This window comes from Bombina bombina, chromosome 6 (assembly GCF_027579735.1).
Source record: "Bombina bombina isolate aBomBom1 chromosome 6, aBomBom1.pri, whole genome shotgun sequence".
In the NCBI taxonomy this organism is placed as follows: domain Eukaryota; kingdom Metazoa; phylum Chordata; class Amphibia; order Anura; family Bombinatoridae; genus Bombina; species Bombina bombina.
In genome coordinates this window covers 482,536,078-482,548,753 of record NC_069504.1, presented here as the reverse complement: position 1 = coordinate 482,548,753, position 12,676 = coordinate 482,536,078, and the positions used below count along the sequence as shown (strand labels likewise).

At 37.3% G+C, this 12,676-nt stretch overlaps 1 protein-coding gene across 1 annotated transcript in view; it reads right to left on the bottom strand.

Moving 5' to 3' along the window:
• VPS13C (vacuolar protein sorting 13 homolog C) overlaps positions 1-12,676 on the bottom strand; it is a 1,402,311-nt gene that overhangs the window by 301,947 nt on the left and 1,087,688 nt on the right. Inside the window, 3 exon segments of the mRNA XM_053719302.1 lie at positions 8,339-8,494; positions 9,433-9,522; positions 9,682-10,047. Coding sequence (XP_053575277.1) covers positions 8,339-8,494; positions 9,433-9,522; positions 9,682-10,047 — 612 coding nt within the window.

Below are 12,676 nucleotides of genomic sequence, written 5' to 3'. Positions count from 1 at the left end.
TGAACTGCAGAAATTAGACAGGAGCTGGATTCCGCCCCAACAAGTATCCAAGATACTTCTTTCATAGCTTGAGGACTGTGAGTCCAACCCTAATGATTGACATATGCCACAGTTGTGATATTGTCTGTCTGAAAACAAATGAACGGTTCTCTCTTCAACAGAGGCCAAGACTGAAGGGCTCTGAAAATCGCACTGAGTTCCAAAATATTGATTGGTAACCTCGCCTCTTGAGATTTCCAAACCCCTTGTGCTGTCAGAGATCCCCAAACCTGAAAGACTTGCATCTGTTGTGATCACAGTCCAGGTTGGACAAACTAAAGAGGCCCCTAAAATTATACGATGGTGATCTTACCACCAAGTCAGAGAAAGTCAAACATTGGGATTTAAGGATATTAATTGTGATATTCTTCTATAATCCCTGCACCATTGGTTCAGCATACAAAGCTGGAGAGGTCTCATATGAAAACGAGCAAAGGGGATCGCGTCCGATGCTGCAGTCATGAGACCTAAAACTTCCATGCACATAGCTACTGAAGGGAATGACTGAGACTGAAGGTTTTGAAAGGCTGCAACCAATTTCAAACGTCTCTTGTCTGTTAGAGACAAAGTCATGGACACTGAATCTGTCTGGAAACCTAAAAAGGTTACCTTTGTCTGAGGAATCAAATAACTTTTTGGTAAATTGATCCTCCAACCATGCCTTTGAAGAAACAACACTAGTTGATTCGTGTGAGATTCTGCAGAACATAAAGACGGTGCGAGTACCAAGATATCGTCCAAATAAGGAAATACTGCAATACCCCGCTCTCTGATTACAGAGAGTAGGACACCTAGAACCTTTGAAAAGATTTTTGGAGCTGTCGCTAGGCCAAAAGGAAGAGCAACAAATTGGTAATGCTTGTCTAGAAAAGAGAATCTCAGGAACTGATAGTGATCTGGATGAATCGGAATATGAAGATATGCATCCTGTAAATCTATTGTGGACATATAATGCCCTTGCTGAACAAAAGGCAGAATAGTCCTTATAGTCACCATTTTGAAAGTTGGTACTCTTACATATCGATTCAAAATCTTTAGATCCAAAACTGGTCTGAATGAATGAAACAGAACTGGCATGATTACCCCTGATAACTCCAGGTCTGAAACATACTTCAGGAAAGCCTGAGCCTTTACTGGGTTTGCTGGAATGCGTGAGAGAGAAAAATCTTCTCACAGGCGGTCTTACTCTGAATCCTATTCTGTACCCCTGAAAGACAATACTCTGAATCCAATGATTATGGACCGAATTGATCCAAACATCTTTGAAACATTTTGATCTGTCTCCTACCAGCTGAGCTGAAATGAGGGCCGCACCTTCATGCGGACTTGGGGGCTGGTTTTGATCTCTTAAATGGCTTGGATTTATTCCAATTTGAAGAGGGCTTCCAATTGGAAGCAGATTCCTTGGGGGAAGGATTAAGTTTCTGTTCCTTATTTTGTCGAAAGGAACGAAAACGGTTAGAAGCTTTAGTTTTACCCTTAGGTCTTTTATCCTGAGGCAAAAAACTCCCTTCCCCCCAGTGACAGTTGAAATTATTGAATCCAACTGAGAACCAAATAATTTATTACCTTGGAAAGAAAGAGATAGCAATCTGGACTTAGAAGTCATATCAGCATCCCAACATTTGAGCCACAAAGCTCTTCTAGCTAAAATAGCTAAAGACATAGATTTAACATCAATTTTGATATCATCAAAAATGGCATCACAAATGAAATTATTAGCATGTTGAATCAACTTAACAATGCTAGACAAATCATGATCCGATACTTGTTGCTCTAAAGTCTCCAACCAAAGAGTTGAACCAGCTGCAACATCAGCCAAATAAATTGCAGGCCTAAGAAGATGACCTGAATATAAATAAGCTTTCCTTATATAAGATTCAAGTTTCCTATCGAAAGGATCTTTAAAAGAAGTACTATCTTCCGTAGGAATAGAAGTACGTTTAGCAAGAGTAGAAAGAGCCCCATCAACTTTGGGGATCTTTTCCCAAAACTCCAATCTAACTGCTGGCAAAGGATACAAATTTTTAAACCTTGAAGAAGGAATAAAAGAAGTACCAGGCCTATTCCATTCTTTAGAAATCATATCAGAAATAGCATCAGGAACTGGAAAAACCTCTGGAATAACCAAAGGAGGTTTATAAACAGAATTTAAATGTTTACTAGTTTTAATATCAAGAGAACTAGTTTCCTCCATATCTAATGTAATCAACACTTCTTTTAACAAAGAACGAATATACTCCATTTTAAATAAATAAGAGGATTTGTCAGTGTCAAGATTAATATTTTTATGGAGGAGAAACTAGACAATTAACTAATCAGAGCATGAACAAGGGTCTCAATATCATGAATTGTACCAATCCTTTTATGCAATAAGATAGAGGTGAAATCTGACCCTTGAGAGAGCTAGCTGACAAACCCTTTTCCAAAGCATCTTGCACTTACGCTAGAACTCTACGAATTCTAGAATAATTCTAACAGTATATCCTTTGAGAACCAAAAAAGGTTTTCTTATGATAAATATGCCTGAATAAAGGTGCCAATAATTATTATCAGAATTACCTCTTTGAGACAGCAGTAAGCATTCAATTTGTCCCTTACCAGAGACGGGTCGATACTTGGAGGCTGGAGTAGACTACTTGGTCTGCTTGCCTTTAGACCAAGAAGGGTTGGGCTTCCAGGAAGCTTTGGGGTAACCTAAACTCTGAGCAGAGGAAGAAGCTTTTTGATTCTTAGATTACAGAAAGAAAGAAAAACATCCTGCAGATCAAAATTTACCCTTAGACTTTTTAATCCTGAGGCAGAAAAGCTCCTTTACCCCTAGTGACTGTGGCAATAATAAAATTCAGTCTGCGCAAACAAGGTTTTACCCTGAAAGGGAAGTGAAAGAAACCTGCGTTTAGAAACCATCTAAGCAGACCAAGATTTGAGCCATAAAACTTGTCTGGTCAAAATAGCCACAGCAACATTCTTCAAAGAACAATTTTCACATATGTATCAGAAAAAAAAGCTGTTTGCAGTTCTCAGGAGATTCAAGTGATCCTGGATCAAATCAAGAGTAGTTTCCCCATAAATTAGCTCTGAAAGGTTGTCACACAAAACATAAAGCTTGCAAGTTGAAAAGTTCTTCTATGAAAGCCTTTAAGCTTTCTATCCAAGGGATCCTTAAAGAGACAGTCTAGTCAAAATTAAACAGCTTTCTGGGTATTCTTTGTTGAAAGTTAAACCTAGGTAGGCTCATGTGCCAATTTCTAAGCCCTTAAAAGCCACCTCTTATTTCAGAGCTTTTACAGTTTTTCAAAGCTAGAAAGCGCTAGTTCATGTGTTATATAGATAAAAATGTGCTCACTCCAGTGGAGTTACTTAGGAGTCAGCACTGATTGGCTAAAATGAAAGTCTGCCAAAGGAACTAAAATAAGGGGGCAGTCTGCAGAGGCTTAGATAAAAGGTAATCAGAGAGGTAAAACGTATATTATTATAACCATGTTGGTATGCAAAACTGGGGAATGGGTAATAAAGGGATTATCTGTATTTTTAAACAATAACAATTCTGGAGTAAACTGTCCCTTAAAAAGAGGTTTTTCTAAAAGTATAGTAGTAAGCCTGGCAAGAGTGCAAATAGCTGCATCCACCTTAGGAAAAGTTTACCATAGGTCTATATTATTAGATGGAAGAGGGAACATTTTTTTAACTTTACAGACAAAATAAAAAGGAAATAAATGGCATCTGCGGGAAAAGAAGGCAGCTGTTTGGGGGCTGCCTTGAAAAATTTATCAATCTTTTAAACTGGTTGCTTAACTGTAGCAAGAAACTCTTCTACTTCCAAAGAAATTAAAACTTCCCATAATAAAGCATGAATATGCTCAAGCCTTTAATTAAAGGATAAATCCTCTGCCACAATGGTAATGTCCTGAGATTCAGAAAAACTGTCCTCAGAAGAAGAATCCTCAGATTCATAAGTTGCCTTTTTATCTATGGGGAAGCCCTTGATGAACTAAAGGCCAAAGAAGGATCACCATCCAATTCTTGCATGCATCTGCACTTAACAGCTGGTGGCATAACAGCTAACAATTCTTTAATAGCATAGTGAATATATTTGTACAAAAGAACCCTGCTGGGTGCAGCCATTGTAGGCTATAGACCCTTGACATAAAGGCAGTGCAGGAAATCACACTTTAGAGTTATATACAGACTCAGAACATAAAGTACACAGCTGAGCACTGGGACACACCTGAAGATCCTTACAAAGCAAACACAAGCTAGAAGGGGTTAAAGTATATGTGGATCTCACTTCTAAAAGATTAGCTGATGGTCCAGAGATCTAAGCTGCACTAACCTGCTCCATAGTAAAGATAAGGAAAATAGCTTAAAGGGACATGGAATCCAAAAATTGTATTTCATGATACAGATAGAGAATACATATTTAAACAACTTTAACATTTTACCTATATTATCTAATTTGCTTTGTTCTCTTGGTATCCTTTATTGAAAATAATACATAGGTATACACGGGAGCTAACTGCTTATTAGTGACTGCTCATATATGCCTCTTGTCATTGGCTTACATATGCGTTCAGCTAGCTCACAGTAGAACATTGCTGCTCCTTCAATAAAGATACCAAGAAAATTAAATTGATAATAGAAGTAAATTGGAAAGTTGTTTAAACTGCATGATGTATCTAAATCTTGAAAAAAAGGTTTTATATTACTTTAAAGGGACATAATACTCATATGCTAAATCACTTGAAACTAATGCAGTATAACTGTAAAAAGCTGACAGGAAAATATCACCTGAGCAGCTCTATGTAAAAAAGGAAGATATTTTACCTCATAATCTCCTCAGCTCAGCAGAGTAAGTTCTGTGTAAAAAGTTATACTCAGCTGCTCCCAGCTGCAGGTAAAAAAAATGAAGAAATGAACAGCAGCCAATCAGCATCAGCAGTGCTGAGGTCATGAACTCTTTTACTGTGATCTCATGAGATTTGACTTAACTCATGAGATTTCATTGTAAACTTCCCTAAACTGAATAGGGAAATAACATGAGAGTGCACGAGGCTCATCCCCTTCAGCTGTCCCGGACAGACATACTAATATGCTGCTTAGAAATCCTTTACAATGGGATTTGGCTACTGAGGAACTTTTGAGGTAAATTATCTTTCCTTTTTACATAGAGATGTTCAGGTGATATTTTCTAGTCTGCTTTTTACAGCTATGCTGCATCACTTTCAAGTGTTTAAATATTTGGGTATTATGGCCCTTTAAGTATCAGAGATAAGCAGTAAGGAAGCACATAATTGTCTAACAAAGAATAGTACAGAAAAGGCACAATGTAATGTAATGAATAATCCATGTGTAGAGGTGCCATTTAAACTAAAATATTAAAAGTGCCCAAAAAGTGCTTATAAAGGTGCGTGATAGGGATGCACCGAAATTTCGGCCGCAGAAAGTTTCGGCCGAAAATGGCATTTTTGGCTATTTCGGTTTTCGGTTTTTTTACCTCTTAGTTTCGGTAAAATTATTGTGTAGCATATTTCAAATTTGATGCTAGCCTAGAGCTGCTGTTTAAGTTTATTACTTCACTTGCTGTTCTGCATATAATGAGTTTTCTAGGATTATACTTTATTTGGATAATTGGTAAAAACAAACAAACTGTTAAATATGATTATGTTACATAGAACTAAATGAAGAATAATACAGTATATTGATATTTATAATTGTTTTAAGTAGGGATGCACCAAAATTTTGGTCGCAGAAACATTTTGGTCTAAAATGGCATTATTTTTTGCCTGTTTTTTTTTTTTCTTGGTAAAATTATTGTGTAGCATATTATTGTTTTAAGATATTTTTGTCCAATTTTAGTGTGTTACTTTCAATAAAAGTGTGGGCTTTTTTTATTGGCTCTAATTATGCAAAAAAAAAAACTAAAAAAAAAATAATTTGAAAATAATTTGAAAAAATACATTTTCGGTATCGGTTTCGGTTTTCGGCCAAGTGCATCCCGGATTTTCGGATTCGGTTTCGGTCCAGAATTTCCATTTCAGTGCATCACTAGTGCGTGATGTATAAAAATATGTCTCTAGACTATGTGAATTATGTCGACCTGTTTATACTATCAGCCAGTGAGCTATGAAGATGCAAAGTACTTACCTGTATTCACCTTTGTCCACTGGGCTTACCTCAGCTGCTTCCAGTAGATGGGCCCTTTCAATGCAGTGACAAAGATTATACAAGTAACAGCATTCTACAACCCAGGGGATTGGCAAATAAATCCAAATTTTACCTGGAGGCTCTGACATTTAATCAGATGCGGTCGTGCATCCGGTAACAGCAATGTGCTGGATTTTAAAACAAGCTCTAGGCACAGAAAAAGTCTGTTCGAATACAGATGAAACGGGTTGAGGAGTTTATGACCACCCAGGACTTTCACTGGTAACATTACCCTCTGATCCCAGCCACAGACATATTTCTTGGATAATAGCTTCTCTGGATATCTCTTGGCGTTTTTCACTCTTTGCCAGCACGGAAGCAGACCAAGATCAAACCTGATCTGTGGATATCGAGAACTTTGTGGTGACAATATCTATGTGACTATATTATTTTATTATCTTGTACATTTGCAATTTTATTGCGCATGTATGTTTCTCTATTAAATACTTTTACTCTTAGAGTGGTTTTGCACTCTTCTCTCTCCTCTCATTCTGACATTTTACACACTTGGAAAAGATATTTCACTGAATGGCTGAAAATGCCTGTCTATCCCTCTGTCCAGAAAGGTACTCTGGAGAGGAAAAGGGTCCCAGATCAGTTAGAAAACCTCTTAAAACCGCAAGTAGATCAGTACTTCATCAAGGAGGCAAAATAATGACTGAGGAGTCAGCGGAAATGAGAGGAATATAAAGCACAGGTATGTGGGGAAGTATTTTGCCTCCTAGTGGTCAGGAAGGTAATTCCCACACATGATATTTTGTGGACACTTAATCTGATGAAACAAAGCACAACCCTATAAAACAGCAGAAAGGAAAATATGCCAGCCTATTATTATAACCAATAAAACTGCTGAGGTCAGCATGGAGAGGTCTTTTAGCTTGTGATGAGATTAGTGCTTCTATTCACCTTATAAAAGTGATTCAGGTGGTAACATTTGTATGCTGAACAAGAAATCCTTGATTACTGAGATAAACCTACTCTAGATAGACAGAAAATCCCCAGAAAAAAAAAAGACAGAGGCGGTAAGTAAAATAGCTAGATACAGCACATGTGCATAAAAACAAAAACACCAAGTCCACATCACACATGCATAAACAGACACACAATTCTGATAGTTAAATTAATGCAACACATTCTAGATGTGGAACAAATAAAAATACAAACATAAGCAGCGCTAAATCACATACAGCGTGTTCCTTGGAAATGGATATAAACCTTCCAGAGCCGAAATAACAGCTAAATCGAGCCAAAAAGTTGCAGCTGTACAAAGATCCGTAGGTTCCTCCTCCACAGACAGATAACCAGATAACTGCAAGATAGAAAGGGAGACAGCGCAGTCCTCGATTCAAGGTAGTATTTATTGAATGAGATACACAACACGCTAGTAATAATACACTTACTAGACAAACAACAAGCCCCAAATCACAGATAGTAGGATAACAGGAGATAGTCCGTGTCTGGTCAGTCAGCGTCCGTGCTCAGAAATAGCCTGACAGTTCTGTTTGAAGCTCCCGGCTTGCGGCATATGTGATTCAGCTGACGAAAGTCCAAACCCTCTCCTATAGATACTTGTCAGGGCCAATAGACAATGCGTTTCACCGGTAGAACGCCCCAGCTTTCTCAAGAGTGAATGGAGCATTCACTCTTGAGAAAGCCGGGGCGTTCTACCGGTGAAACGCGTTGAGTCTATTGGCCCTGATGAGTATGTGTAGGAGAGGGTTTGGACTTACGTCAGCTGGATCACATGTGCCGCAAACCAGGAGCTTCAAACAGTACTGTCAGGCTGTTTCTGAGCATGGACGCTGACTGACCAGACACGGACTATCTCCCGTTATCCTAGGATCTGTGATTTGGGGCTTGTTGTTTTATTCGTCTAGTAAGTGTATTATTACTAGCGTGTTGTGTATCTCATTCAATAAATACTACCTTTGATCGAGGACTGCGCTGTCTTCCTTTCTATCTTGCACTCTAGAATGTGGAAACAACACAATTTAAATTGAAATCCTAATAAGCTAAATAAATATATACAGTATAATACTGTAAGCACACCAAATGGTAAAACACTACTTTATCTTTTTCAAAATGCACTTACCTTAGAAAGATTGCTGAAAACACTCAAAGTACTCTTAGAGACAGTGATGTTCATGACATCCTTGGAGGATATGTTAATGGAAGACTGAGGTTCAGGAAGCATTATGAAATCATCTCCAGGAAGAAGACTCCTGTTTTGCACGGGATTATTCTTAATCTAGAAAACCAAGAAGCATGTAAGACACTTTATTCAACTAGTTTCTAAAAAAACAGATATAACTTGCATATCTGCCTCACATGGGCAGAAGAACGTTGTAACTAGCACATTTGCTCACTTCAAACCTATCTACTTAAGAAGTGGTTATATATATCTACCACTGTAGCCTCTTAATGTAGAGTAAATGTATGACAATACGGAGTAGACTGCAAACCAGCATCACTTTAATCTGTAATTCACTGTAGTACACAATGTTCTATAATACACTGCAAGCATTTTACATTATGATCTATATCTAGACAAAAATTGATTTCCATAGAAACATAGATTTTGATGGTAGACAAGAACCAGAAGGTATATGTATATATGTGTATTTATATACATATAAACACATATGTATATATAATATAGAGGCCTTTTAAAAACAAGAAAATTCATTTGTATTCAATATTAATATTTAATAATGTGTTTTACTGTGTAGTTTACATTCCAATGTTCTTCATATAGGGGAAAAACATTCTATACACAAGAACACTGGAATGTAAAATATTCAGAACTACATTTGGGTTAACGCTGTAGAATTAACTCCTTTCTTGTTAGCGCGCTAAACTGTTTGCGCTCTTTATTGAAGTCTATGGGCAGAAGTAGTTAACGTGGTAGAGATATCTGAGATATCCGCAGTCGGGTGTCGCTTGCTCACAAACATTTTACTTTTAACTTGTAATATGTGCACTAACCCACGCATGTTAAAAGTTTACTTCTGCTGGTGCTTGCATATGCGCCACTTGTAATCTGACACTTTATTGGAAGTCTACCAACTTTTCTGTAAATAATTGCTTGTGTTAATCATTTGTAAGCTTTCTAACCTCCAACTTAAGATCATGACCCTTTGTTCTGGTGTTTCTCTTTTTGTGAAAAATGCTTTCATCCTTTCATACCTCAAGCTTTAGAGTCCATGAACGAAGTCCACCATCCACTCGCTCAATGAGAGGCTCCCATGCGGCATAGTTCTCATTGTAATAGTGAACCTGTGGCAAAGTAACACTTGCTGTAAATTGGCATTAACCTGGCCCACATATACAGCAAACTCAAAAAGTAAATTGCAATACAACATATAGCAAAAATACAAACATTGACCATGAATTCTAATCAATACCCTAGACAATTAGGTAACAATCTGTATATACCTCTAAAGTAGTGTCTGCCTTCACATGCAAGAGAGATGACCAATTCTTCACTGTTCCTGTGAACATAGACTCCACCAGAAGTAGTGGCACAGTGTGGTGGCCCAATCCACACTCTAGAGTCACCTGTACAGTTCTCACTTCTATGTCAAAGTTTTCCTGTTTCTGAAGTCCATCTTGACTCACAAAGCTTTCTGTGGTGTTATGGGTAGAGTCTACTCCCATGAACCAGCTGTTGCAACTGTCAATTGTCCTCACATCCCAGATATTTTTGTGTTCATTGGAAGCTTCTTTACTCACATCCTCCTTGGCCTTTGGCTTCAAGGCAGCCATGATTGTTTGCAAAGTGTTAAGAATAATTGGGGATATCTGGGTAAGACAAAATAAATATAATGTTAAATTACACATTATTCTATCAAAATATAAGAACAATATGTTTTCTTTCTTTGTCTTAAGATAGATGGGCAGAGACTTAACTCATCTACATAGAGGCCTTAAAAAATCTGCAAAAGATTATAAAACATAAGGAAGTGCATTTTAAAAAGGATGGATTTGGTAAAACATTGGTATAGAACAAGGACACTAAACTAAACCCACTGAACCAATATCTTCATTTAGACAGGCCAGTATAGTACCCTAAGACACATACCAGGGGCTTTAAATCCCTCTTACTTCCCCTGAATCCTCAGTCATTATTTTGCCTCCTTGGTGAAGTACTAATCTCTTGTTGTTTTTAAGGGTTTTTCTAACCAATCTGAGACCCATTGTTCTTTCATGATTCAGACAGAGCCTGCAATTTTAAAAACTTTCTAATTTACATCTATTTTAATGGTTTCGTCTTCATTCTCTTGGTATCTTTTGTTGAAAAGCTTGAACATATGCTTAGGAGCCGGGCCATTTCTGGAGCACTATATGGCAGCAGTTTTGCAAGAATTGTATCCATTTGCAATTGCAAGAGCACTAGATGCAGCACTCATTCTTGCCATGTAGTGCTCCAGATGCCTACCTAGGTATCTCTTCAACACAGAATATCAAGGGAATTAAGCAAATATGATAACAGATGTAAATTGGACTCCTTTTTTTTTTAAATAGCACGCTTTTTCCCAAAACAAGTTTTTGGGGTTTCATATCCCTTTAAGGAGGTCATAATAAGTGAAAGGTAAAATATTTTATTTGTATTCTGTTTGAAAGTTGAATCTACTATTCAGGGCTTAAGATTAATGTGTGAGCAACTAACAGCAGCATGTTTAGTGGTTTCCATTGTAGCCCACATACACCAGAGACAAACAAAGAAAAACACACACAGGGGCCGATTTATTAAAGTGCGGACGGATATGATATAATGTATCGTATCATGTCCGCCGCACATCGATAAATGTCGACAGCATACGCTGTCGCATTTAGCATTGCACTAGCAGTTCTTGTGAACTGCTTGTGCAATGCCGCCCCCAGCAGATTCGCGGCCATTCGGAGCTTGATAATTCGGCCCCACAGACTTTATTTCCACCAACTAAACACTTCCAGCCCATCTCTACTCACTTATCCTTCCTTTCATCCTGCTCCCTAGCGGATTCAAAGGGACACAGAACAAAAAAATAATCTAGCATGCATATGAAAAAGATGCAATTAAATACGTTACATTGAGTTTTCTATGAAACACAGGCTTAGAAGAAGTTGTTTATACAAAACTGAAACTAGAAAAAAAAATAAAACATAATTTATGCTTAAAGGGATACTAAATCCACATTTTTTCTTTCATGATTCAAATAGAGCGTGCAATTTTAAGCAACTTTCTAATTTACTCCTATTATCAATTTTTCTTCGTTCTCTTGCTATCTTAATTTAAATAAGCAGAAATGTAAGCTTAAGAGCTGGCCCATTTTTGGCTCAGCACCTGGGTAGCATTTGCTGATTGGTGGCTAAATGTAGCCACCACTCAGCAAGCGCTACCCAGGTTCTGAACCAAAAGTGGGCTGGCTCCTAACCTTACATTTCTGTTTTTTCAAATAAAGATAGAAAGAGAACAAAAAAATTGATAATAGTAGTAAATTAGAAAGTTGCTTAAAATTGCATGCTCTACCTGAATCATGAAAGAAAAAAAATTGTGTTTAGTATCCATTTAACTGATAAATTGAGAGTCCATGTGCCATTGTGACTGGGATTCAACCCCTGACCACTAGGAGGAGACAAAGATACCTAAGCTTTGAATCCCTCGCAACCCTCTGTTACATTTCAGTCTAACCTATAGCCATAAAAAGTAAAGAGATGCAAACTAGAACTGTCTCCAACTAAACCTATAAATAAAACTGGGAAGGTCTCGTAAGTTGGTGAGAACCCATGAGCCATTATGAATGGAATCTCATACCCAAGTGTGGAGTCCCTGAAAAAATGGGTGAGAAAATATAAAGCAAATACCTATTTACGATATACTGCAGCCTCTACAACTTTCCTGCCAAAAGCTGCCTTAGAGGAGGCAAAAACATCAAAATGGTCAAATTTAAGGAAAGCGTGCAAATCTATTCTACAGAAGATTCATTGGCTTAATAAGTTTTGAGGGAGACTTACCCGCCTTGAAGTAAGCTTTATGAATTAAAGGCTAGATTACAAGTGGAGCACAAACGTTTGCACGCAAGTTTAGCGCAATCACAATTTATACTAGCGCAGTTGGGAGTTACGCTAGAATTAATACCACGATTTTAGAGCTGTGGTTAACTGTTTACCGAAAATAAAAAAGTTGCACAAAACACTTCAAAAACACATTACAAAGTATAGTTACACTCATAACACTGTCTAATAAAAATTATTAAAAAAATATTGCACAAAAAAAGTTATAATTTATGTGTGTATATATGTCCGTAAATAAATATATATACACACACACACACACACACATATAAATACATATGTATACATAGACATAAATATACTGTACATACATATCCATCTTTAGACATGTTAAAGCCATTCTGCTTTTTTTCCTAACACCCGAGATCTCATA